We start from the raw sequence: 25,538 nt of genomic DNA, 5'->3' as shown, positions 1-25,538 counted from the left end.
CGTGATTGAACGATCGATCAGCTAAAAAGGGGGAAACCGTGGGACACTTCAATGGCGCTTTGCGTATCGATAAACTAGCATCTGTAGACATAAACTGGCACAGTTCAAAAACTTTTCTCCGATTAGATATCTCTGAGCATGTGCTAGCGTGTTCTCGACAGAATTAGTTGATGACGCCGTGCAGCTCAGGTCTTGTTGAGGATTTAAACATAACCTCGAAGTAAAATGCTCGGACTGTTGTCCACGTCGTTTAAGTGTCTGTTCTCGCCAAGAATTTGATTATCCACGTTTCTGTGTTGATCTACGCGTGTTTCCACGAGCAGATTGCATCATGAAAGTTACCGTGAAGAAGCTCCAGGGAAACGAATGCGTTGTTGACGTGAGTAACAGTTATTTTGGCATGCTTCGCTTCATCGTCGTTCCTGAATAATTGCTTTACGATACGTTGGTATTGTGTGATATTTTTTAACAGGTTTTATGGTCGTTTGGGTTCACAGATTATGCCCACAGATACGGTGTTGCAGCTGAAGCATAAGGTCAGCGATCTCCTGGGCATTGAAGTACCACAGCAGAAGCTTTTACACACTGGCAAAACACTGGCTGGTAAGAATTTTGATAGTTGTAGCTTAAAGGTTTAGTACCTCTAACCTAATTGGAACTCTTAGTTACCCGAGTATTTGGAGTACTTTACTTTAAGAGCTCTAAATGAATACTAAGACAGTACCATACATAGAAAATTATTTTTCAGATGAGAATCCCCTGAGCTTTTATCCGGGCATCAAAGATGGTAGCAAATTGAACCTGTTGGTTATTAAAAAGGCCGAGGAAGGCTCCAGCAAGGGGAAAGCACCGATCCGCAAAACAGGCACCCATATTCTAAAAGAGGAGATCTCCAGAGTTCTGAGGCGCTACTACACAGAATCGGACACAGAATCCATAGTAAACGAATTGATCAAAGACCTGCAGAACAAAGTGAACAACCTCAGCTACGACGACCTAGAACGATTAGCAACCGCACTCCTCCAGGACCAAGAGTATATAGGTTAAGGATACTTGGACTTTCCAACTTCGCTTATTATTTGATTATTGTACTACACTTTATTTAATTAAACCGTTGCCTGATTGTACCCTGAGACGAACTCGAGGTCTAACGCTCTTGAAAAAAAAAAACACGAGGGAGATATGATGGTATGCAAGAATGAACACGTGCTGAACGTAAGAAAAAATTGCTTTTATTAAAACAGAGAAGTATAATCGTAACTGCACCTCAGGAAGCGCATTCCTATGGGTCAGCCATGTCCAACTGACGAAAATACCTTGCGACCAAGCAAATAAACAAATTCAGCGACCTTATTTCGTGTACTTCCAGGTTTTTCTAGAAAAAAAAAACGATAACTAGACTGCGGATCTTTATGCAAGATAAAAATTATTTGTATCGATTAAAATGAGCAGGCGCCGAACAGAAGTTTCTATCTTTCTTTTTAATTTACCTACTGCCTTAAATTGTACCTACTAATTTTTATCATGAATGCATAAAATTCGCATGTATAGGAGTACATCACGTTAACGAATGTAGATCGAGGATTCGTTCGATCGTTTTGTACCTTCTTTCAACATCGATCGTAGGTTCAAATTCACTCTCGGTTAAATTATTTCCCGCAATTATTCGAACGAATTTGTGAACGACAAATTTTGTATACTACTATGCAATAAAATTGATTTGTTAAAAAATAGAAACGCTGATTTTTCGACGATGTTTTACCGAGTTCGCGCGCATGATTGAACATGTTCTGGCCAAGTTGCGTAAGCATGAACACATTTCGGGGGTTAAAGGCATTTCCAGGACGGCTAGTAGCGCGTACAGCCATTGGCCTAACTTGTGTATTATCTTTTCCATCAGTTGCAAATCTTCTACCAAGTACTCCAATATTCGCTCCACCATTGGTTGATTCAAGGAAAACATAATGTTCAGGGTAGGATCGGTCTGTTTGTGCTCCTCACAGTTGCCCAAACAGAACCCAATCCAACCCTTCTCATCATCTATATCTGGCTGCAAAATGAACAAGTTAGCTCCAAAGGAAATTTGATTGCAGACCTATTCAGAAAATATATTTTTACCAAATTAATGGGTGGTGGTTTCCATTTGCGTTTGGACGTCTGAATTTCATTTTTTAGCTGACTAATGTACAGTCTCACATTGGAGAAATCTGAGAATTGGCACCGCTGCCAGTCTAGCGTTGGTCCTAGCCATGACGGTGCTTCCACACATCCTGATAACTTTGTTGCGTTTGCATTATTATCGCACAAACTGCTCCTATAATGTTTGGTACGACTTTACTTTTCACTTGTGCGACTTGTTTCAGAGCTGAACATGTTGGAGTAAAGTGATACCAGACATTCTAGGGATACAGTGTAAGTACATACTCCACTAATTTGCAAATATTGCGAATACGCAATTGCGAAATAGTGTTTGCACACTTACAGGTTCAACATTGATAGTCGGTTGTACGAAATGACTTCGGTCGATCTTTGCTACCACAACATCCGCGCATTGTTTTGCCTCGATTCTACAATGTAAATCAGTAATACCTGATGAACGAACCCCATGATAAATTGGTCGCAATTACTTACACCACTCTTTTGATATACTCTTCACCCGAAGACGGTGGCAACGAGAGATTTATCTCATCGTCGATCTCACCAACAACGAAGACTGGCTCTCGTAAACAACCTGTCATTGTGCTTTTTTATTACGCCCTGTTAACCTTACGACAACGAGCTTGCAAGAGTATACTCGAGGATAAGGGAATTTAGGGTAGAATCTGGGATATAACAAAATATAGAAATTTTGGTCACTTATCGATGATTTGGGGACAATTATGTGGGTCTATGTAGGTTAGTTATTTATTGTTCGGGAAGTATTTGCTATAAAACATTTGTTAAGTATGGCACAGATGATTCGTGCCGCTTTTCTCATAAGATGCAATGTAAATTCTGGCAAGAATCATTTGTTCCATTCAAAGGTCCGTACAGCGCCAATTGGCGTAGTGGCAAAACGCTCAAACTGTTCGGCAACGTGACCGACGGATTAGATTATACTAACAGCGCCATCTAACAGAGCATACTGGAACTGCCTGACAGTGCTCGGAAGGTAAGGAAAATGATAGTGGCGCCACTAGTGGCAAAAACTTGAAGGTCGTTGGCGATTAGTTCCAGTATGCTCTGTTCGATGGCGCTGTTAGTATAATCTAATCCGTCGGTCACGTTGCCCAACAGTTTGAGCGTTTTGCCACTACGCCAATTGGCGCCGTACGGAGGTCGAAAAAAGCTTCCTAACTTTGCCGCAAGCGCCGCTACTATCGCGTACAAAATCAACAAGCTCTAATAAAAAACAATATTTCAATGCTTTCCCATTGATTTTTTACTGTTCAATAGCTCAAATTAAAGCTGAAAGAATGCACTTAGGGGGAGGCATAATAGAGCCCTGTAGAGAGAAAATTTGTCCATGGTTCCTAGTAAGAATTTTGTAGATAACTTTCCTCCAGAATATCTTACTGTATATGATGTCACTTCCGTTCCAAACAGAGGCTCTTCCGTTTGGTTACGTGTTTGATATGGTGCCACAACTCGAACTCGAAACCTGAATGAGCCGGTGTGTCTCGTGGCAAGCGACCGATACATATGCACGATGAAACTTCAGGATAAGTTCCTCTGCTTCTTCGCGATTGTTGGTCTCGCCAATGCTGGCGGACCAACTCTTGTTCTGCTCGATAATTTGGCCATTAGGGAAACGCACTCGATGTTTTTCAAGTCATTACAGGGTACGTAAACATTCCGGCATTATTGATAGAAGGTTCGCCCACTGACAGTTTCTGTCGGCACCGTTTTCTCTTTTAATAATCATGAGAGAAATTAGTAGTTTTAGCAGAAACACTTCCCTTCGTTCTTTGCGTTACCTTTCCGTAACGCACCTTTATATTTTCGTTTGTTTAACCTGCTACGAATATTTCTCGAATGCATTATACACATAATTCTATTAGAGAATATCACATATTTCGGGGAGAAAGATTAACGGTAAATTTTATTTTTAGATAGTGGATACACGCTGACCTTCAAATTAGCAGACGATGCTAATCTACTGCTCACCAAGTACAGAGAATACTTATACGAACATTTAATCATATTTGCTCCAACTGTAGAGGAGTTCGGAGGAGCCCTAAGCGTGGAGACCATCACCGACTTCATTGACGGTGGTGGAAATGTCCTGGTTGCTGGATCCTCTCAGTCCGGCGATGTCTTACACGAGCTTGCATCCGAATGTGGCTTGGAGATAGACGAAGAGGGCTCTGCGGTGATAGACCACTTGAACTACGATAAATCTGATAATGGCTACCACACCAAGATAATCGCAGAGCCATCCAACTTGATAGATGCCCCTGTAATAGTTGGCAACAAGAACATACAGCCCCTGCTGTACAAGGGCACAGGTCTGCTCGCAGACACAGACAATCCCTTGATCCTACGTCTGCTGACTGCGTCTAGCTCAGCATACTCTTACAACCCTCTGAACCCTGTAAAGGACTACCCTCATGCAGTTGGCAAAAACACATTGTTGATCGCAGCTCTACAAGCCAGAAACAATGCGCGCGTCGTTTTCTCTGGCTCGCTATACTTCTTCAGCGATGAAGCATTCACTAGCTCCATTCACAAAGCTCAAGGTCAGTACAAAAAAAATGTAGTCAGAAATGATCAATAGACTTCACGAGGGTTAATATATTAATTATGCAGGTGGACAGGAGTACGAGAAGTCCGGCAACGAGGCTGTGGCAACGGCGATCGCCAGGTGGGTATTCAAGGAGAATGGTGTGATTCGTGTTGCCTCGGTGCACCACCATAGAGCTGGAGAGAATGCACCCCCAGCAGCCTACACCATCATGGATGACGTGGTGTACTCCATAGACGTCCAGAAACTGTCCGGGGACAAATGGATCCCCTATGAAGCGAACGATTTGCAGTTGGAGTTCGTCAGGATCGACCCGTTCGTCCGTATGACGATGAAACCTGTTGGAAACGGCCGCTACGAGGCTAGATTCAAAATCCCTGATGTGTACGGGGTCTACCAATTCAAAGTAGACTATACCCGGATCGGTTTGACCCATTTGTACCACACGACGCAGGTCTCCGTTCGTCCTTTGCAGCACACGCAATACGAACGCTTCATTCCGAGCGCGTACCCATACTATGTCAGCGCGTTCTCGATGATGGGAGGCGTGTTTCTGTTCTCCCTTCTGTTCCTGCACTACAAAGAGGACAGCAAACCCAAAGCTGAATGAATATTTCCGTGCACACGACTCTGGTGTGTTCAACGAGACATTAAGCGAGTGTTCGAAATGTATGCACATATGCAAGGTCGTAACATCCATGTTTACTTAACCCCTGAACGGTGTCGATTATGTATTTTCGAGACTGGTCCCCAATGTTGTATTTTACTACACACTGTTAGCAGATTTTTTAAACGATTTTTAATACAGTCAATAAATTACTTGGTTTGCTGTGTGTAGAATGTCTCCACAGATGGATTGAAGCCGGGGTCAGTGGTGACCCCGAGGGTTATGAAAATGCAACACGAGGGAAATGTTCAGTGGGACTGTTTGCACAGTCGAATACTCTTTCTGTACAAAAAGTTAGGCGACATTAAATATATATACGAAACGGAAATTAAGAGGTATTTGTCTTATCCCTAACCGTCGAATAACGCTTAACGGTCAGATAACGGACGATAAGTAATTTACAACCTATGATAACGTTTACGTATCTAAGCACAATAGCATAAATTTGATTGTCCAATGGTATGTAGTTCCTTTTTGCGGATCAACTAAAAATCGTACGTATTGTGCTCGAGGTTGAATCACTGAATAATGAATCTGACTGTATAATGTGCAATGTTGTCACAAAGAGGTTTCTCATTGGCCGGTAAAAGTGCATTGTGATTGCACTTTGTACGGGCCTGTGTCTCGAATGGAAAAATAACTGCAAACTGGCTCTACGATCGGGCAAACATAATCGGGCGAAGGAATTAACGCTATTTAACTGTATAATGTACGACCGATGATCTTGTCCGCTCGTGGGCGTCCCAGAACACGCAAAATTCCTAACGGTTGATCTCGTCAACGCCGAGCATTACCTCAAGAGTCTAATAATAATACTCGCGTGCATCTACATGGTATGCGGTTAAATTAAAATCGTGTATGCTGTACAGAAAACTGAAACAAGAAATAACATTCAGTGACACGACGGGATCGTGCGGGCTGCGACAACTGTACTGTAGTTTTTCGCAGCAATGTCGAGATCCGAGAAAACCGTCGGTGCACGATCGATGCAACGTTGTTTAACATGACTCCCAGTGGTACACAAGAGGTTTCGCAGTTTTCCCGACAAACGGAATAGCTGGTGGACATGAGAGACGTTGCAATCGCAAGAGGAGAATCGTGTCTCGTCAACAGCATGATTCGCGGATGCTGTTATTTCGTGGATTTTGAAAGTTCTAATGAAATCCGTAGCGGATAACCTAAACAGTTTATTTATGCCCACTACTGTGCGCACGTTATTCGCTATAGCAGTCGGACCGCCCGAACTATCAAAATGTTGGAAGGACTTGTCGCGTGGGTGTTGAACAACTATCTTGGGAAATATGTTGAGAACTTGAACACAGATCAACTTAGCATAGCTTTATTATCGGGTAAGGTTATAATCTGGCAATGGGTCAGGTTGATTTTTGATTATCAACTTTCCGGGAACACTGATCGTTTATCGACTAGCGATTCTAATAGTGGTTTTCCTATAGTATAGCTAATTTTATGTATGCGTATGCTCTTCGCAGGGGAAGTGGAATTGGAGAATCTTCCTTTGAAGAAAGAAGCTTTACGGCACATCGGGTTACCAATCGAGATAAAAGCTGGCTTCATAGGCAAGGTCAGGCTGCAGGTGCCTGTTCGTCAGATCAGGACTGCATCCTGGGTTATAGTCATAGAGCAACTATACTTAGTGGCTGGACCAATAAGTTTGAACGAGGTATACGCACCGGAATTTACACTGTCGCTACTCTGTTATCGAGATAAAATGATCTGGAACTATTTACCTTTCATCTTATCTATTCTCCTGGTTATAGTTCGACAACGAAGCAGAAGAGCAAGCGATTTTAGAGTACAAACTAAGTCGCCTGGACTCCCTGGAAGCAAGATGGAGGGCGGACACAGATCGCGACCCCGGTTACTATGCCACCAGTTATAGTTCTTGGGTGAATTATGGCACCTCGTTGGTCACGAGCATCATCGAGAACTTGCAGTTTCACATTAAGGATGTACATATAAGATACGAGGATGGGTTGACGTTATCGGACGGTAATACATCTGCTTCGATCCCACAGAAATTTAGCGATTGCTAAAAACAAAAATGGTTTCGATTTGAAGGTGGTGGCATCGCACTCGGTATAACGATAGGATCTCTAACTGCACAAAGTTGCGATGCCAGTTGGATACCAGGGTCCGCCTCGTGGAACCTCACGGACGCTTCCTTGAAGCTGATGGAGCTCGACAGGCTCGCTGTGTACTGGAACCAGTTGAAAACAGACGAGTTTTTTGGGTCCCTCAATCTCGGTGATTTAGCTGTATATATTTACCTTTTCTATGAACTGCCTAATCGATAGGCTGCAGATTTTACGCACTTGTCAAATATTTAAAAAATTCAAAAATACTGTTACCGTTTTTTAAAATAATAATCCCAAGAGAAATGATTATTTTGCACAAAAATCCGCAGTCTACTAATCAACATTGTATATAAAATCGACCGATGGTTTTTTGAGTAATATTTCCCGAACCTTTAGATTGCTATGAGCGAGCCAAAGAATATAACGAAAAAGCACATACTGTCGCCTGTTAATGCCAGAACTTACATTAAAAGGGATAGGTCAGAACGACCGTTGAGGTCTACGAACAAGCCGAGAATCGTGGTGGATCTTCTTCTGGACGATGTACCATTGTGTCTCACAGATGTATGTACCGTAATTTCTATCCCTATCGATCTAAAATATAAACGATGACTCTGGCTTTAGGTACAGTATAATCAAATAGTGAAATGTATAAGAGGTCTAAAAGACATAGAGCGTCGTAAACAACAGAGACGCTGTCGTCCATCGGTCAGCGTATCTGCAGCGCCTAAAGAATGGTGGAAGTACGCAGCACGCTGCCATCTTGGCAGAGAGACTCTCAAATCCAAACCAACATGGGGGGACATGCTTCGCAGGGGCAAAGAGAATATTTTATACGTCGAGAGCTGCACCAAGCTGCTAGGTACCCAAAATAAACACCATACAATTCTACCCAAAAAATTGGTTGATCTTCAAACTCTTGTAGCTTCTTGTAACAAAATCCTACAGTGTTCTATGTGTACTCGTTTTGAAGGCCGAAGCCAATGGTACCTAATGTCAATCATTATCACATTACAGGTACACCAACAAGTATTCTACCACTAGACATAAAGCAAATAAAGGAGAAGGTGGAGCAGGAACGCAACTTCGACGAGCTGAGGGTCCTCAGGGAGATAGCGATGTACAGAGTCAGGCCGCCGAAGCCTGCCCCAAACGTGAACGTGAACGTGCCTCAGGGTCGTGGGATGTTAGAGCAATGGTTTCCACAATGGTGGGGCTGGTACTCGAAGGCCCCCAACACGAACACCCAGGGCACGTCCTCAACGTTTGATGGAGAACTCCTGGACGTCCTAGCGGATACCATAGACGACGACACATTGTTACGCCGAGACATGGTGTTCGGCCAGTTCAATTTCACCTTATCCAAGGGAGCTATATCCCTCTGCACAATAAAGCCAGACAGCGAGCAAGCGAAGACCGTGATAGAGCTGCAGTTCGAGCGAGTGAACTTGAACTACGAGTCAAGGCCTAGATCAGGATCGCATAAATTCGCGATCAGTTTGGGCGCTTTGTATCTACACGATTACCTCACGGAGAATTCGTCCTTTCCAATCCTGGTGCAGCCCCAGGTAGTGTCCACCATAGTCTCCAGAGCGCGCAGTTCCTCGGAGAAGCTTGCCAATCAGCTACCGGAACACTTATTCGAAATGACTTACGAGAAGCGACCGCTGCACATAACGGCCGATCACTCGTTGCACGTGAACTCAAGATCGCTGGACGTGGTGTACAACCCTGTCGTGATCTCCTGGCTCATCGACTTCATGTGCGAGCCACACAGGACCTCCACCACCCAGAGGATACAGGCGATGAAACGCAGGACGCACAGGCAGCTGATCAAGAATTGGGAGCAAATTCTTGAAGGGGATTTCGTCTACAGGTCCTCTTGGGACCTGCAGTTCAACATCTCTGCGCCGCAGATTTTGCTGGTGGAGAATTTCACAGACTCCAACGCCGCGGTCGTGGTCGTTGATTTTGGAAAGCTTCATTTAACGAACAGTGTCCAGGATGATGAGGTGATCATCAAGCCAGGGTCTGGTACCAATAGCGATGACGAGGATGAAAGGTTCGAGACGCCTTGCTCGACTCCACCTGGCAGTCAAGAGAACGGGTCCGTTCAGGACTTCCAGACTATATCCGAGACAGCTCTGCACCAGAAGCTATACGATCATTATTCCATCAACTTGGTAGACCTACAGATTCTGGTGGGCAAGGTGAAGGACAATTGGAAACACGGGAGGACCAGAGGCATGTCCAGCTTGCATGTCTTAGAGCGCTTCAATATATCCCTGCAGATCGAGAGACGCGTGTTCAACACATCAGACCCCAACTTCCCGTCTGTAACAGTGTCCGGGAACCTCCCACGACTGGTAGTGCACGTCAACGAACAAAAGGTTGAGGCAATTAGGCTGATGTATAATCTACTCTCGAGCTTCTCCAAGTCGACGGGCATCTCGCAGGTTAGCGTGGTCACCGACGAGCCTGAGAGCCCGAAGAAGGAGGAGACGACGGACAAATCTTTAAGTCACGCGGTGATGGTCCAGTTTATTATCGATCAGATGACCTTCGAGCTGCAGTCTAGAGGACGTAGTGTGGCTGAGCTACAGGTCTCCGGGGTCAGGGCAGCGTTCAGCAAAAGGACAGCGGACGTTGGTATTTCTTTATCCGTTCACGGTCTACTCCTGGTCGACGCTCTTCAAGAATTCGGCCCGGATTTTGAGCTGTTGGTCGCCAGCCATAAACACGTCGGCATGGACAGTGTCTCTGGGAGCTTAAGGGACTCCGAACCTACATCACCAGTGTCACCGGTGTCCCCTGGCTCTCCCGATCCAAATCTACCGAAACGTCTAACCTCTCCCATCGCTTTGACCAACGCGTTATCCAACTTAGCCAGTAGGTCAAAAAGTCTTCAATCCCCGAGAAACAATTCCTTCATCGAGCTAGAGAAGATGGACTCCGAGGCTCTGATCGTGGTGGAATTAACCCTAGTGTACGACACCTTGGAGAACTTGAGGGTCGCCAACATACAGTTCAATAACCTGGACATCATCGCGAATCAGGAGACGATAGTGGAGCTGATGGGCTTCTTCAGGAGGATATTCCCGTCCCCGAAGATGCGACCAGGAAACATAGAGAGGCAGGAGTCGCTTTCCAGTCAGACTACAGAGTCCAAATTGTCCACCAGAACCGAGATCACCTTCGACTTTCACAGACTGAACGTTCTACTTCTGAGGGCGGTGATGCACGACAATCATCTGGTGGGTCATAAGATTGCCACCGCGACGATGTGCGACGCTCGCATACAGGCGACCTTGGCAGTGAACACATCGATTTCCGGGTCCCTCGGAGGCCTACAGGTCTTGGACCAGACGTCGACCGGGAAGATTCACCAGCGAATCGTCAGCGTCGGATGGGATCCTATCGCGGATCCCCATCAACAGCCGCTGGAGCACTTCAGCAACCTGTCGAATCAACCCGAGGCGTTGAGGTTCTCGGCGAACAGGTGCACCAAGCAGAACGGGCACCATCAGGATGAAGTGGAAACATTGGTGGATTTGACAATCCGTATAGGCAGCGTGTGGTACACCCATGCTCCACACCTGCTGTCGGAATTACGCTCCTGTGCTGACGAATTTAAGCAGTATTTGAAGAATCTAGCCCGGCAAATCAGCGCAGCCGCCACAGACATGGCCATCGGCCTTGTCAACGCAGAAGACTGGTCCATTCCTCAACGTAGACGCTTGCCGAGTCTCTCCGTAGACCTCGAGAACTCAAGCAGCGTGTCTCTGAAGCTAGACATCCTCCTAGACAGTCCCGTGTTGGTGATACCCCGCTCGTCTCACAGTGTGCAGGTGTTCGTTGCCCACCTTGGCACGATGTCCCTGCAGCACGAGCCCCATCTCGACTCCATGGCGAAGCACACGCTAACCCTAGAAGTGCGGGATATGAATCTATACTCCCTCGAGGTGTCCCCTAATGTTGGCCAAGGTCAGAACAATCTTCCCCAAAGAGCAGAGGAGATATACTCCTGCAAAGAGTCCGGGAAGCCGATTCTACACGACACAGTATTAAAGATCGAAGTAGAGATAGAGAACACATTGGTGCAGACGCCCAGCTTCTTCCTGGATAACGATTTTTCGAATGGTCCCGTAGTCCAGGTCCACGGTGTGGTGACCAAGCCGTTGAAGGTATCCTTGTCTCGAGGTCAATACGAACAGCTGTTGGACACCATCAATAGGATGTTCTCGATGCCAGTGGCTGTGCCCGTCGTCCAAAAGTCCCACGAGATGAACAAACTGCCCAATTACTCCGACAAGCTGGACGTGTCCATGAAAGTCCTGTTCGAGCTGCCTACGCTGAACGTGGAGCTTAAGCAGGGTCTTCTGGAGCAGCCACTGGTCGAGCTGTCCATGAGGGACTTTGTAGCCAAGTATGAGAAGTTGCAGAGGAACGAGTCCACCATCCAGGTCGCCCTGCGATCTCTGCTGATGGAGGATCTGTTGTGTCCCGTTGGCTCCAGGCATCGATGCATGATGCAGTCCTCCGCACCCACTCGAGCCAAGCTCCCAGCTGGCGTATCCAAGTCCTGTCCAGACCTGGCTTTTATCCAGCAGTTCAGGAGCGAGTTTGGACGAGGAAGCTTGCCCGATAGGCTAGAAACTGACACCCTGTATGGCACGATTCCTGCTCACTGGCGAAGGAATCCTGTTTCTTTAGCAGACACACCTAACACTCCACCTCCATCGCCTGGAGCTTCTACGAGCGAAGAGAATCTGGTGCTGATGAGCATCACTATAACCGAACCAGATCCTGACCAGGAGAAGATCCAATTCCAGCAGAAGAGCATCACCGTGGACTTTAACTGCCTGGATCTGGTGATTAGCGTGGAGTCCTGGATGGTGGTCTTCGACTTCTTCGGGTTCGCTGGACCCTCCGGCACAAATCCTAAAGTCACCATGATGACCTCCGTCGACGTAGACCAGCTGGACAAAGAGGGTTTGCCTATACGATCGGAAACCGAGGTCGAGGTTAGGTCCCTGACCTTGGTGCTGATACAGAGCGAGAGAGAAATCGCCAAGGCCAACGTATCCAACGCTAGTATGCATATACTGAAGGTGAACGGAAAAACGATGGTATCCGGGTCGTTGGGATCGATGTCCCTGTTGGACCTGACGCCTCATGGAAGGTTTTACAGGGAGAGGTTCCTGTCTTCCGGGAGGAAAGCTCTGAATTTTCAGTACTCCGGCTACGTGGACTCCGAGAAGAAGCCGTACGACGCTCAACTGAAGCTGGAGATGTCCGCTGTCCACTATGTGCACACTCAAAGGTTTGTCGCGGAGCTGCAGGCGTTCTTCGCACACTTCTCCCAGCTCTGGACCATCATGGCCAACCTGAGGGCTGGGTTAGGAGCCGTCATAGACACCAGCAAGCGGAGCATGAGGTTGTCCTTGGAGCTTCATGCTGGGGCTCCCGTAATACTCTTGCCGGTAAGCTCCAGGTCCGACGAGTTGATACTGTTGGACCTGGGGGAACTCACTGCTCACAACAAGTTCGCGGCTTCGGCGCTCATAGACAGGTGCATGTTAGATATAATGTTTCTGGAACTAGTCAATATGGACGTTTACGCTGCGAAGAGGGTGCCCTGTGACGACCAGAGCGACAACATGGACGCGTTGGTCGTCGGTGGGTTCCTCATCAAGAAGTTAGGCTCCTCGTTGCTCACGGAGATGTGCCACCTGAAGCTGCGCATCGAGAGGAACCTGGACACTTATGTCAGCAGGGATATACCCGATTTAAGTATACACGGGACCCTGTCGACGATGGACTGCGCTCTGGACCCTGCTCAATACATGCTCATCCGTGGACTATTGTCTTACAACATCGGGGAGAACTTGGAGGATCTGCGACAGTTTATGCAAGACCTCGATCAGACGGTCAAGTACTCTATGGTCAGCGTGGACACTCGAGAGAAGATCTGGAAGAAGTCCTGCATAACGCTCGAGTTGGTGAACGTGACCGTGAAGCTGCACCCTAATCACAACATCGCCGCTCTGGCTTGCATCAATTTTATCAAGTCCCGACTGACCTTGGACTCTTTGAGCGACGGCTCGCAGGATATAGATCTAGTGTCTCAGGAGATACTGATCACGGACACACGGTTCCAGGACGAACCATCCAGCATGCAGTCGAACGTGTTCACGGGGATTCTGCAGCCTCTGAGAAACGCGAACAACGAAAACCGTGTGCAGGCCGAGGTGCACCATAGAAGGCGCAAGGCGAACGCAGCGACGACCATCCTGGTGCACAGCATGCGGCTGACAGCCATCTTGGACTGGTGGGAAGCCGTGAGAGACTTCCTGGTCCTGAACTCTCCGGAACCTGAACCCATCATCGGCATAGCGCAGGTGGCCGCAGAGAGTAATCAAGAGAACAGCGCTTCTACCACTATACCTTTAGAACTGAAGATCAATATCACCGATTCCGAGTTGGTCATCGTGGAGGACACCTCGGTGAGAGACACCAACGCTGTGATCCTGAAGAGCACGGCGGTCCTGTCGTACAGGTCCGTTCCTCAAGAAGGGGAGAAGCCTCTGTCCTGCAATCTGTCCCACTGTGAACTCTTCTCTTGCGTCCCTGGCTTCGAGGAGGAGACCGCCCTGTCCATCATCGATCCCGTGGGAGCCAGCCTGGAGCTGACGCAGGACAAGTGTCTGGAGATCCAGCTGCAGCCATTGTGCGTCAGGCTGAGCTACCACGACGTCACTATGTTCTCCAGGATGCTGAGCTCCCTGCCTAAGCAGACTCTGGTAGCTAAGCAAAGATCGAACGAGGTGCTGACACCCACGGAGAGACAAGTGCAGAAGTTAGCTGGCTTAGGGTTCGCAGACTCGGATTGCAGAGCAGCTTTGAACCTCTGCAACGGCCAGCTGGACGATGCAGCCTTATGGTTGACGCAGAACGCGGTGCCAAATTCCGACGTGGGCGCGAAGCAAGATTTCGTTTTTCATACTGTCGAGCTACAGACTAGTTGCGCCAGGATCTGCATCATAGACGACTGCAGGGACGCCGATGTTCCGTTGTTGGAAGTCACGTTGACGGACTTTAGTCTGAGGCAGGTCTGCATGGGGCCCGGTCTGGTGTCTTCTATGTTCGGTATCGATTACTATAATCGAGTGCTGAGTGGCTGGGAGCCGTTCGTGGAGCCGTGGCAGGCTACCGTCCAATGGGAGCAGACATTGACCAACAATCTGAACGCGAAGAGGCTGCAGATGTCGGTAGACTCTCAGAATTCTGTAGACGTTAATGTTACTTCGACGTTGATAGAGCTGATAGAGCTGGTCAAGAACAACTGGATGCAGGACTTTTACTCGACCTCGGTCAAGGACGTTAATGTAAACAAGCCAGCGAACGGACAGGCCTACCGACGCAGGCTACCGTTCATCCCGTTCGCATTGAAGAACGAGACAGGCTGCAATCTGTGGTTCAAGACCATCATCGCCACCGCGAACGACACCAAGGACGTGGGGCCGAACTTTAAGCAGAAGAATAATTTCCAGAAGGACGACACGTGGATAGAGGTCGTTCCAGGAGGCACAGTGCCGTTTACGTTTGAAGGCAGGGGAAAGCTGAGACATCATGCTACCCACAGCGTCAGGAGGCACCAAATCACGGTCCTCGTGGAGGGATTGGAGGCTGTGGAGCCTGTTACCGTTGATCGCGTTGGCATATACTTCAGGCACGCTTATGCGAGCAGCGCTAGTTTACAGGTGATTGAACGTTTGCCTGTATTCTTATTTTCAAGGCCATTTCTTCTCTGTTTATTAATCACATTGATCCACTTTCAGGTGGTAGCGCCCCAAGCTAGGATAGTATTCGCCGTCGAGTTGGAAGGATCAGCTAGGAAGCTGGTAACAGTTAGATCGGCCTTGCAAATATCGAATAAGCTGGCGCACACCGTGGAGATCAAGATGGAGAAGTCCTTGCACCAGTTTGAATGTAGGTCCGAAAACGGGGAGAAAAGTATAAAAGGCCACCGAACCGATTTGCACGCCTAATAGAAAATTCGAGTCACTCTTCAAATCGTTGAATTCTTTCAGATCTATCACTGATCTCGCCGGTCAGCGACAGAATCTTCCAAGTACCCGCACAGTCCACCATATCGGTGCCGTTGACGCATACCGGTGTGCAAATGTGCCTGAAACCCCTGAACATGAATTATTTGTTCCAATATTGCACGGAGACGATTGATTGGACAACAGTAAGGAAACCACTGGAAGTTCTAGAAAATCGTATTACATGTAGAGCTAATCATAATAATATATTTAGGTAGGTGACCGCCGCGCCCGAGTAGGATGGTTTAACGCATTTATAAATTACTCTGTTCTTGTAGGATGTGCGTGGCGATTATGCGCGACAATTATCCGCCAGACATCGGCCACGTGCTGCCAGCGCATACCATAATCGTAATGGCTCCGCTCACTTTGATCAATCTACTCCCGCACGAAATGTTGTTCAAAGTTGGTGCTGAAAGTGACAGGATACCAGCTGGTGGCAGTGCTGATCTGCACACGGTGAACATTGAAGAATCAGTAGAAATTACGGTGCAGATAGATGGCTATCCTGGGTCGGGAACGGTGAGAGATTCTTCTTCTATTCTGGGTCGGAAGGAATGTTTGGTTTCCGAGTGCAAAGGGTTAACAATTGAAAGGAATTTATTTTTGGTAGATGCTAGTGCCACCGAACGCCAACTCCTTCACTGCTCGGCTCAGGCTGACAGACTTCTCTGGCAGGATACTCTTCCTGCACGCAGCTATTAATATAGAGAAAGGCTCTGCCATACAGATTAGCATAACTTCGCCGTATTGGATTCTGAATAAGACTGGCCTGCCGCTCGTGTTCCGGCAAGAGGGAGTTGGCATTGAGGCAGCTGGACAATTCGAGGAGCATGAGAAAGCTAGGATGGTGGCGCCGCTATTGTTCTCTTTCAGCGACGAGGAGGCTAGCAGGACTTTGTCGGTTAGGGTTGGCACCTCGGTGCATCCTCATGGTATACCGCAATGGTCCCAGCACTTTCATCTGCAGCCTGGAATACAGGTTTGTTTATAAGAAACGAAATATTTTTAAACAACAGACCATTCATCAACTTGCGTCATCCTCCAGGTACACAGACTTAGGATATCCCTGCGCGATGGTAGACCGGACATAGTTTATTTGATCAGTGTAGCTACGAGGACTGCCAGAGGAAAGTACAGGGCTACAACGGTCGTCACACTGTCCCCCAGATACCAGTTGCATAATAAATCGAGCTTCACGCTGGAGTTGGCGCAAAAATCTTTTACCACGACAATTGTATGTTGATCCTTCAACTTCCGGTCGCTGGAGACTGAAAGTGATTATCTTTCAGACTCATCCGGACGCTCAAGCAACGTATATCAGAACCATGCCTGATTGTCACATGCCCTTTCATTGGCCTCGTCTAGACAAAGACTTATTGTTGTGCGTCCGCATCATAGACGTCAAGGATTGCATGTGGTCAGGCGGTATTAGGTTAGACGACAACTACTCGTTGACGATCAACATCAGAGACGCGACAGGAAGGATGCACTTCCTGCGTGTCGATGTGGTGCTGCAGGAGAGCACGTATTTCATAGTGTTCACTGACGCGGACACTATGCCGCCGCCGATTAGGGTGGACAACTTCTCCGAGGTTCCTTTGGTGGTCAATCAGGTGATTACCGATAGGAGTAACAAATACGCTTTTCATGATCAGAATGCATTGCGACAGGGTGGAGCAAGGCTTCATCTGATTGTGGGACACTGAATGCTCCACCTTGTACGATTCCCAGGTCTCATTCGCTAAGCCGTCTGATTGAATTAATTAGAAATTATTTTCAAGAGTTTTCTTATAGGTCACCGTGGACGACAACTTGCAGTGGACCGTCAGACCCCATTCCTCGGTGCCCTATGCATTAGATGAGCCAATACGATCCGCTGGTTTAGTTATAACCGCCCCCGGAGGCGTGACAGCCACGTACGACTTGAACATACTCGGTGAAGGCAGAGGATTGACGTACGAGAACTTTATTTACATTGCTTTCGCTGGTAATTGTTACTGCCATTAGTATCGCACAGGTATCGAAGGTGGTCAAATGTGCCCCCGAAGGCAACTGCATCTTTCTTTCCATATAAAATCAGCAATTTCAAGTTTTATTTGGGAGCCCTATAAAATGGTATGAAGAAATATCAATCTGATTTGGGGTTATGTTCGACCACCTTATCCGAATATACCCTTCAGTCCAACCGATTATAAATGTGGCTGTTGACACCAGGAACCTTCAAGTCTGACGGCGATCTCGGGTCAGGAGAATGTGGATTTGACCCGTTGGACGTGGAGACTCAGAGATTAGTTTTAGAAGCTGGTCCTGGCGGCTGGGTGGCCTTGAGGCGGAAGCAATACGGCGCCAGGTCGCAGTTGTGGAGGATGACTGGCGATGGCCAGTTGCAGCATGAAGGTTTGCATTGATAACAATTCATGTTGTCACTTAATTGTCTTGCGGATTGCTTTAGGTTGATTTGATGTTGCAGGATCCAGTCCGCCGAGGGACAAGCATTCGAAGACCCCGGAGACGGTGTTGGTTCTAGACATAGCAGGCACAGCACCCCAGCCGTTTACCTATTGCGCGCTGGCCTTGAGGAAACCCGATCCCAGAAGAAGGTCCACTCAAACCTGGCGGTTCACCGACGACGGAAGACTGTGTTGCGCGCACAAAAATATGTGCGTTCAGTCGAAAGACGGATTTATGGGACTGCACGAAGGTTTGACTAAAACTATCGTCTCCTAAACACGTTTTTCTTAGTGGAGCTTCTCTTTGCCCCTTCGTTATCACACCGTACATCTCTGGATCTTTCGTTCACGTTCATGACGCTATTTCGTTTTCTCCACCGTTTGACAAAGCTTTCGTGTGTCTGGTTTCGCTCACTGAGCATCGTTACGGCTACGCAGATATTATTTTTATTAGAAATCCTACGCAGATCGGAAGTTCTGAAGCCTATGATTTCGTGTCCCGTTTTTTACCCGAAAAAGTTTCATACCCCTTGTACTTGACTGGTCAGGTCTACATTGATAACGAATGTTGCAGGCGGCTGTGTCGCCCGTTGGCAAATGTGTACGTATAGTTCTCGGGGTACACTCAGAGTACCGTCAATTTACGTATTAAACATTTTATTATCAGCTAAAACTTTCGCTTGCTTCTTTTTCTCTTTCATTAGCGCTACGCGCACTCATTGCTGTCTTTGCATGTATAATCTCTTTGTAAAATATCTACAACGTTCCCTCCGCAATGTCGCATGGTTAAGGGACAGTGAGAAGCTTGAGAGTGGATGATGAAAGAGGTAGGAGTAGAGACGCGACGCTACGGAGGGAAAACTGTATTTTAACTTCGAGTCTCTAACGCAGCCATTTAACTTATCCAACGCGATTGTTATGCGCCTAATGAAGACTTTGTCATTCTATTTTTTAGGGAGCGAGGCGGTGTTGGGCCCACAAACACACACTAGCCCACCGCCCATTGAGCAGCGCGTTGGAAGGCAGAAATTGCGACCGGGATCCGGATTCTTGTCGATTAGGGTTGCGACTGATGGACCGACACGGGTGTTGCAAGTATTGGACATCAAAGAAAGGGTGCGCGAATCCCCTACTATTTAATCACTAGATCTTTATGCATTTACAGTGTTTACAGTGAATAATAATCAAATAAATAAATCCTTGCAGAAGAAGACCTTCGCGTTGCTCGAAGAACGCGATTGGTCCCACATCGCCGTCAGCCACCGTCCAACTCAGCTGAACACGGACTCCGAAAGCTTGAACTCCAGGGAGCTGGAGCTGAAAGTAAACCTAACAGCTGGCATAGGACTATCAATCGTCTCTCGAAGGCCCGTCGAAGAATTGCTATTTGCCAGGCTAGCTGCCATCTCGCTGGAACTCGTGCAGACTCCAGCAAACACCACGGTGGACCTGAGCATAGAGGACATCCAAATAGACAATCAGTTGTTCGAGGCGCAATGCACCTCGGTCCTGTACGTCACTCGGGCAGCACGCGTAGAGAGCGAACACCGTCCAGCGATTCACGTGGTGGCCGAGAAGCTCAAGTCCAAGAACCAGAACGCCGAGATCTACAAGCACGTGATCGTCAGCATCAAGCCCCTCTGCATACACCTAGAAGAGAAGCTGATCCTGAAGCTAGCCGCCTTCGTCGGTGCAGGAAGGTCCGAGCTAGAGGTCCCTGTAGACGAAAACGACTTCAAGGCCCAGAGATTCATCTCCGAAGTATCCGCTGCTCATGCGAAACGATACTACTTCGGCGCGCTGAAGATCGTCCCTAGCCAGGTGAAACTCAGCGTGCTGACCACCACCAAGCTGCCCCGGCACCTCCAGGCGATAAAAAGACAGTTGGGATTGACTCTAATCAAGTTCGAAGATGCCACTATCGAATTGGAGCCTTTCATCAAGAAACATCCATTCGAGAGCACTCAGTTCCTGGTACATTCCATTATAAAACACTATAAGGATGATCTAAAGTGGCAGGCTGCGGTGATACTCGGCTCGGTGGACTTTCTGGGAAATCCTCTTGGATTTGTTAATGATGTCACAGAGGGAGTTTCCGGTTTGATCTATGAGGGAAGCGTGAAGACTCTGGTGAAGAATGTGACTCATGGTATTTCGAACTCGGCTGCCAAGGTCACCGAGTCCTTGTCCGATGGATTGGGACGGGTCATAATGGACGAGAGACACGAAGAAGCTAGACAGAGGATTAGGGCTAATACTGCTGGTAGCAGCGATCATTTGGTAGCGGGGTTGAAGGGATTTGGGTTCGGGTTGCTGGGAGGTGTGACTAGTATCTTCAAGCAGACCTATGACGGGGCTGCGAATGAAGGTTTTCCGGTACGTAGGAATAATTATTACTAGACTTTCTCTCTCTCTCTCTCTCATCTACCGCAGTCTGATTATTACTCTTTAGTGAATTTGGGAATGAATAATTGATAAATGTTTGCAGGGCTTCTTCGCTGGGTTTGGTAAAGGGGTCGTTGGGACTATCACGAAGCCAGTCGTGGGGGTGCTGGACCTTGCCACAGAGACTGCCACTGCCGTTCGGGAAACCAGTAGAAGGTAAAGACCTGGGACCTCGTGAAACATTTTGTTCTGTCCAGATAAGAGGGAGTCTACTGTACAATAACCTTGCCCACGTCTATCGTGTCTATTTATAATATTTATAACCATACTTCTCACTGCCACCAGTGCTCATCGAACGATACCAACGAGGGACAGGCCTCCTCGCGTGTCAAGCGGTCCAGCGGGTCTGTTGCCACCCTACAATCGCCAGCAAGCAGAGGGACAAGAGTTCCTCTACATCATAAATGACCACGATCACTCAGAACTGTTCGTATCGTACGAGTGTCTGCGCAGCGGGACAGAGAACCTGAGGGTACTAGTCTCCAACGAGAGGATTCGTGTAATTTCTGGTGGCACAAAGGGTGTGGTGACCGAAGTCAGCTTGGTGGATTTGCTGTACTGTCAGCCGACGCAGAAGGTGGAGAGCAACGGGACAACGTTGCACTACATAGAGCTGATATCGAGGACAGACTCGACGATGATCTTCAACAGCGACGGGCCCGAGCTCCTGAGGAGACCCAAGGTCCGCTGCGACAACGAGGACGTTGCCAAACGAGTGGGTACACTTTTGAAGAGTATCTTGAACGACCTACGTCATTGCGTTCGTCTCGAAACCCTCACTGTACAAGTAAAAGGACATATATCGCTCCATTTTATCAAATAGGGTTGACCTCTGTTGTTTCAGGTGTCGCAACAGATCAACTACGCCAAGGGGATGCACGAGGAACGCAACCTGACCTTGACCTCGTCCGACAACATGCTGGACGACGTTCAATACTACAAGTAACGGCGGAGAACTGTCCTGTACTCCGCGTTCCATGTACATTTCGCATACTAGTCAGACGTTAGGTTCTTCTTTATCCGTTCGTCTCCTCTACTCCCGTTTTTTCGTTGTGTAACAGTGCACATGCATGTAATGATGCCTTACTACGCTTAACACTAAGTTGACAAGACTGATGCGCAAGGCACCATCGACGCTGCGGCGTGAAGCTCCTCGCAGCAGCGTCGCACACGGGGAGGGGGGGATTATGTATATATCAGTTATGACAATTGGAAGCCAACGTAAGAGAGAACGTTCCATTGTCGCACAGGTAGCACACGTGTTATACTTTTGATACTACGATAGCAGGATAAACTGAGGGACACGCGTGACCCGATCGAAGAGAATGCAAGAGATTATTTTTTAATTAATTCCGCACAGGTGTACGCGTACATATTTATGTGTACGTATTTCTATGCGTGTGCGTTTGCGTCTGTATGCGTTTGATGCGCGCGCGCGCGTGTTTGTGTGTGTTGTGTACATACGTGAGTACAACTTGTAAAATATAGACGACTAAGGTACACCGTATCCATTAACCGGAAATCTACTTAAACTGCATAAAGAGAAGAAACCAAAGTTTTTATATAGAATATAGATATTTATTTTCTAATTAACGTGTTCGATATTTTGCATACTTTCGGTTCAAAAGAGTGAGGATCGTACTTTCTAACGGTGATAAGGGTAGGTGAAAAGTCACGAGAGGGGGTACGCCACTAACATACGTATTATAATTGTACATTCTGCCTCTAATCGTGCGTGTAAATCTACTTAAACAAGAAACACCTGTACATTACTATATAGAAAGGATCGGGACTACTTGAACACTTGTTACAAGTCTGACGCATTGTACAGATTAGGCGCAGGATAGTCAGTGGGAGGACGAAGTGTTTGTGCAGTAACAACTAAATGATTAGCTATAAAAGATACATTGTTAGATGTTATGAAACAGAGAACCTTTAATTTAGTACGGAAAACGGTGAGCAGTGTGCAAATACTTTCTCCGCCCTCTGTATTCTATATTTCTATCAAACGAAGAATTGAATAGTATAGCGAACTAATAAAAATATCAACGTGTTGACGACGTGTATGATAATCTATTATTGTATACAACGATTGTCTAGATTTGTTACACCCCGACCATTTTCACACTGTCAGTATATATAATTTAATAAAGAAAATCCTTCTATTTTGTTCGATACACGAGCGTCGTTAATTGTTCCGCGGATCTTTATGCAAAATCAAAAATGTTTGCATCGATATTGCAAGACATAAGGAGTCAAATAAACAATTTTCTCTTAAAATAAATCTCGTAGAATTTTTGTCATAGCTGCATAAAGATCCGCAGTCTATTCGTCACGGTGCAAAGCGGTCTTTCGTTGGGATAACACCTTTAATTTTAATTCTTATCAGTCGATAACACGTTATCGCAGACAAGTTTTGGTCGCAGAATCATGGCGGCTCGCAGGATCACCTGAAATGTCAAGCCGCTGATCTAAATCAGTCGCGAAAACCGCTTTTTCTGGTCGCGACAGTCTCTGTCGAGCAACAAAACATATCAGCTGTGACGTAGCTCGAGAATAATAGCAACGTCACGCGTCGGACAATTAGTTATTCCGAAGTGTACAAAGGAAAACAATAACCTCCAGCGATGGACGAAACATATTTTGACGAGGTGCCAGCGGGAAATTTTGAAACGGTCACCCTGGAGATCACGAAGGATCTCGACGGAAACGAAGTTAATCACTCGACGTCTACGGCCGACGGTAATTGCCCAGCTTTTATTCGATTAATTGGAACGCAGCGCTGTGTACATTATTGATGGACTGCGGGTCTTCGGCGTGGATATATTGGTCTTTGTAAATTAATTCGCAAAAATTGTTAAATTGTTTCTCAAACGTGCTCTCTTTTCAAGAAATCACTACTGCTAGGAGGAACATGGAGAACCAGGGGAATATTTTGAATCAAGTCCCGGTGTCCAGGGATGTTTCCAACATTCCTTTCAAACATATAGACATCCATTCCTTCTTTACGGATAGGAACGAGGTGGTGGAGAAGGCTCTGAAGGACTGTCAAGAGACCTTAATCAACGACGAGGAGAAGGAGATAGCTGGAAGCTGGCTTCTGACAGAGTAAGAGTCTCCAGTTCATCGGATTTGATTCTGGCATTCTGTGTGGGGATAGTTATTTGACGGACAATACTTGCAGAATTAGTTTGTGGGACATTGAGAAGGAAAGACTGGTACTACTTACTAAGAAAGCTATTTACTCGATAAAATATGACTTTATCTCCTTAAAGATACTAGAGTACAATCGAATACCGCTATCACAGATTGACACGCTAGTGTCTGGCGAACTGATTTATCCACCTTCGTCCTTGGTTCCGTAAGTATTGCAATTTGTATGATGAAAATACACCTTTATCATTGTGCAGGATGTCTGAATACCTCTGTCTTAAATACTGTTGTATACAAACACATCTCTGGACAATGTTATGCTGTGTCGACAAGCACGTGTACAAAATTTCAAGGTCATCGATCATTGTTTGACTGACACCTTACTTATCAATTTTCTTCCATATCAATTTCAAACAATAACTTGAAATCTCGTCGGAAAGTGACCTTTGAAGGAAATTCCTGTGGAAATTTTTGTATGACAACAAATAAGGCATATATTCAGGCGATCCCATTGAATAAATTGACTAATAAATACATTTGACGATTTCTAGACGATTAAGTGGATTGGCAGAGGGTGTGTCTTCGTCGCTTACCTCTTGTACCGGTCTTGCACAATTCGAGTTTAGGTATTTCGAATTGTTACAGGAAGTTCATGACCCTATTGTTTTGATCAGTAGCTGCTTTGCACGGTTTACTTTGCAGTTTAATCGCTGTTTAACAAATATGCAGTTTTGTTTGCATATAATGCACTAATTTGTACTCTTATGCACTGAACCTGCCTCTCCATCGTAGACAATCGATGTATAATTGTAGTTCTTTATAGTAACATTTATATTGCTTAATTAGGGCTGATGCATGAACAGATGGCACTTGAAGGGTTGAATGCATCGATGTGTTCTGGTGTGGGTAGTTGAAGTACAATAGATCGTACTGTCTTTATCATGTTGCAATTAATTGTTTAGTAGACGGTCCATGTACGGTGTGAGACTGATGTGGAACAAGGGGGATCCGTTGCCTTTAACTAAAAAATGGAACCCGTTCGCGAAAGATATACCGTGGCTCACGTACACTAGTCATCCATTGTTTTGGTACAAAGGTAAGCTCGTGGTCAGTCCATCTACTAATTTAGTCCGTATGTTAATTTTTTAAATATATTTTCGGCAGGATCAGAGGCAGAAAAAGCAAAGTTCGACGTCGAGGGTTTGCACTCGACGATCCTAAGTTTATTGCCGGTCGAGTGCAACGTTAAAACCGCATCTATCATCATAGAGAATTACTTTGGTCTAGGTGCGCTAGTGCACAACAAAAACGAGCTGGGCTTCTTCAAGATTCGGGGCAAAGTTAGCTTTTAAATTTTTCAAATTTTTCTCTTCGAGCCTTTCAGAAAGTTTCCCATTTCAATTCTCCGGGTATATCTATTTCGAAAGTCTACAGTATTCGTATAAAACAAGAGAATATCAAAACTTACCAACGATATGTAAACGTATATAATTTAATTTTCTCTCAATCTATTCCACATTGTTGCAAGACTTCGCTGAACTACACGAGAAAAAAATCTGTACGTTCTTCGCCTTCTTTGCGTACACGCGACGAATAATCTATAGTTGTTATATATATATGTATTTTTACTCTGTACCTGGCTGATAGAAAAAAAAAACTTACGATAAGTATACGCGTCGTGTTAGAATAATTAATCTATCTTCTACATATGAGACTAAGTTTTATAGTTCTACACCACAAAGATTGTGATTGATCTTGCTTATATCTAGTAATAAACAAAAAAAGACTTCCGACAAATCGATTACAGTTCACGGACTTTCCCTCGTGAGCAGTCCAAGGTGGTCCAAGGCGTTCACACCTTCCGAACTTACCTTAAGATGGCGCTACCAGTAC

At 46.3% G+C, this 25,538-nt stretch overlaps 5 protein-coding genes across 9 annotated transcripts; 4 read left to right on the top strand and 1 right to left on the bottom strand.

The window, feature by feature from the left end:
- Window positions 1-1,737, top strand: LOC143358782 (ubiquitin-like protein 4A). The gene is made up of 3 exons (XM_076796224.1): window positions 1-379; window positions 498-603; window positions 749-1,737. The coding sequence occupies exons 1-3, from the start codon at window positions 332-334 to the stop codon at window positions 1,045-1,047; spliced, it is 453 nt and encodes a 150-aa protein (XP_076652339.1). The 5' UTR covers window positions 1-331; the 3' UTR covers window positions 1,048-1,737.
- Window positions 1,211-3,034, bottom strand: Gem2 (Gemin 2). 2 transcript variants are annotated; one of them, XM_076796220.1, is made up of 5 exons: window positions 2,632-3,034; window positions 2,483-2,567; window positions 2,119-2,277; window positions 1,763-2,050; window positions 1,211-1,375 (listed from the first exon to the last, which is right to left on the bottom strand). In XM_076796220.1, exons 1-5 carry the CDS (start codon window positions 2,736-2,738, stop codon window positions 1,283-1,285), a joined length of 732 nt encoding a protein of 243 aa, XP_076652335.1. In that variant the 5' UTR covers window positions 2,739-3,034; the 3' UTR covers window positions 1,211-1,282. The 2 variants fall into 2 exon arrangements, with proteins under 2 accessions (XP_076652335.1, XP_076652336.1); XM_076796221.1 differs by having other exon boundaries at window positions 2,119-2,314; window positions 2,632-2,666.
- Window positions 3,035-3,571: 537 nt separating this feature from the next.
- Ost48 (dolichyl-diphosphooligosaccharide--protein glycosyltransferase non-catalytic subunit Ost48) lies at window positions 3,572-5,718 on the top strand. Its single transcript, XM_076795747.1, has 3 exons — window positions 3,572-3,821; window positions 4,092-4,718; window positions 4,789-5,718. Exons 1-3 carry the CDS (start codon window positions 3,689-3,691, stop codon window positions 5,331-5,333), a joined length of 1,305 nt encoding a protein of 434 aa, XP_076651862.1. The 5' UTR covers window positions 3,572-3,688; the 3' UTR covers window positions 5,334-5,718.
- Window positions 5,719-6,333: 615 nt separating this feature from the next.
- Vps13d (vacuolar protein sorting 13D) lies at window positions 6,334-22,669 on the top strand. 2 transcript variants are annotated; one of them, XM_076796210.1, is made up of 22 exons: window positions 6,334-6,739; window positions 6,881-7,071; window positions 7,169-7,400; window positions 7,470-7,666; window positions 7,883-8,050; window positions 8,111-8,348; window positions 8,504-15,249; window positions 15,328-15,478; window positions 15,580-15,808; window positions 15,873-16,116; window positions 16,208-16,576; window positions 16,643-16,831; window positions 16,887-17,210; window positions 17,392-17,584; window positions 17,812-17,994; window positions 18,068-18,298; window positions 18,622-18,648; window positions 19,003-19,163; window positions 19,254-20,423; window positions 20,536-20,648; window positions 20,778-21,207; window positions 21,337-22,669. In XM_076796210.1, exons 1-22 carry the CDS (start codon window positions 6,643-6,645, stop codon window positions 21,436-21,438), a joined length of 11,985 nt encoding a protein of 3,994 aa, XP_076652325.1. In that variant the 5' UTR covers window positions 6,334-6,642; the 3' UTR covers window positions 21,439-22,669. The 2 variants fall into 2 exon arrangements, with proteins under 2 accessions (XP_076652325.1, XP_076652324.1); XM_076796209.1 differs by having other exon boundaries at window positions 8,504-15,478.
- LOC143358778 (tumor protein p63-regulated gene 1-like protein) lies at window positions 21,726-25,438 on the top strand. Of its 3 annotated transcripts, none has more exons than XM_076796215.1 (7): window positions 21,726-21,852; window positions 22,902-23,234; window positions 23,384-23,600; window positions 23,677-23,853; window positions 24,197-24,271; window positions 24,611-24,741; window positions 24,810-25,438. In XM_076796215.1, the coding sequence occupies exons 2-7, from the start codon at window positions 23,120-23,122 to the stop codon at window positions 24,995-24,997; spliced, it is 903 nt and encodes a 300-aa protein (XP_076652330.1). In that variant the 5' UTR covers window positions 21,726-21,852; window positions 22,902-23,119; the 3' UTR covers window positions 24,998-25,438. The 3 variants fall into 3 exon arrangements, with proteins under 3 accessions (XP_076652330.1, XP_076652329.1, XP_076652333.1); XM_076796214.1 differs by having other exon boundaries at window positions 24,608-24,741; XM_076796218.1 differs by lacking the exon at window positions 24,197-24,271 and having other exon boundaries at window positions 24,608-24,741.
- The last annotated feature ends 100 nt before the right edge of the window (window positions 25,439-25,538 follow it).

The sequence above is a fragment of the Halictus rubicundus genome, chromosome 11 (genome assembly GCF_050948215.1).
Source record: "Halictus rubicundus isolate RS-2024b chromosome 11, iyHalRubi1_principal, whole genome shotgun sequence".
In the NCBI taxonomy this organism is placed as follows: domain Eukaryota; kingdom Metazoa; phylum Arthropoda; class Insecta; order Hymenoptera; family Halictidae; genus Halictus; species Halictus rubicundus.
Note: the sequence above shows the minus strand (reverse complement) of the source record. Positions and strands in the feature narration are given on the sequence as shown.

What these genes read in the sequence shown, in the direction of transcription:
- LOC143358782 (XM_076796224.1), top strand. Translation starts at nt 332, where the DNA reads ATGAAAGTTACCGTGAAGAAGCTCCAGGGAAACGAATGCGTTGTTGAC. An exon ending in GAAACGAATGCGTTGTTGAC is followed by an intron (nt 380 to 497) that starts GTGAGTAACAGT and finishes TTGGGTTCACAG; the next exon opens with ATTATGCCCACAGATACGGT. An exon ending in CACTGGCAAAACACTGGCTG is followed by an intron (nt 604 to 748) that starts GTAAGAATTTTG and finishes ATTATTTTTCAG; the next exon opens with ATGAGAATCCCCTGAGCTTT.
- Gem2 (XM_076796220.1), bottom strand. Translation starts at nt 2,738, where the DNA reads ATGACAGGTTGTTTACGAGAGCCAGTCTTCGTTGTTGGTGAGATCGAC. An exon ending in GAGTATATCAAAAGAGTGGT is followed by an intron (nt 2,568 to 2,631) that starts GTAAGTAATTGC and finishes TTTACATTGTAG; the next exon opens with AATCGAGGCAAAACAATGCG. An exon ending in CGACTATCAATGTTGAACCT is followed by an intron (nt 2,278 to 2,482) that starts GTAAGTGTGCAA and finishes AACGCAACAAAG; the next exon opens with TTATCAGGATGTGTGGAAGC.
- Ost48 (XM_076795747.1), top strand. Translation starts at nt 3,689, where the DNA reads ATGAAACTTCAGGATAAGTTCCTCTGCTTCTTCGCGATTGTTGGTCTC. An exon ending in GTTTTTCAAGTCATTACAGG is followed by an intron (nt 3,822 to 4,091) that starts GTACGTAAACAT and finishes TTTTATTTTTAG; the next exon opens with ATAGTGGATACACGCTGACC. An exon ending in CTCCATTCACAAAGCTCAAG is followed by an intron (nt 4,719 to 4,788) that starts GTCAGTACAAAA and finishes TTAATTATGCAG; the next exon opens with GTGGACAGGAGTACGAGAAG.
- Vps13d (XM_076796209.1), top strand. Translation starts at nt 6,643, where the DNA reads ATGTTGGAAGGACTTGTCGCGTGGGTGTTGAACAACTATCTTGGGAAA. An exon ending in AATCTTTTACCACGACAATT is followed by an intron (nt 16,832 to 16,886) that starts GTATGTTGATCC and finishes ATTATCTTTCAG; the next exon opens with ACTCATCCGGACGCTCAAGC. An exon ending in TGGCCAGTTGCAGCATGAAG is followed by an intron (nt 17,995 to 18,067) that starts GTTTGCATTGAT and finishes TTGATGTTGCAG; the next exon opens with GATCCAGTCCGCCGAGGGAC.
- LOC143358778 (XM_076796214.1), top strand. Translation starts at nt 23,120, where the DNA reads ATGGACGAAACATATTTTGACGAGGTGCCAGCGGGAAATTTTGAAACG. An exon ending in CTCGACGTCTACGGCCGACG is followed by an intron (nt 23,235 to 23,383) that starts GTAATTGCCCAG and finishes TCTCTTTTCAAG; the next exon opens with AAATCACTACTGCTAGGAGG. An exon ending in CTTGCACAATTCGAGTTTAG is followed by an intron (nt 24,272 to 24,607) that starts GTATTTCGAATT and finishes TTAATTGTTTAG; the next exon opens with TAGACGGTCCATGTACGGTG.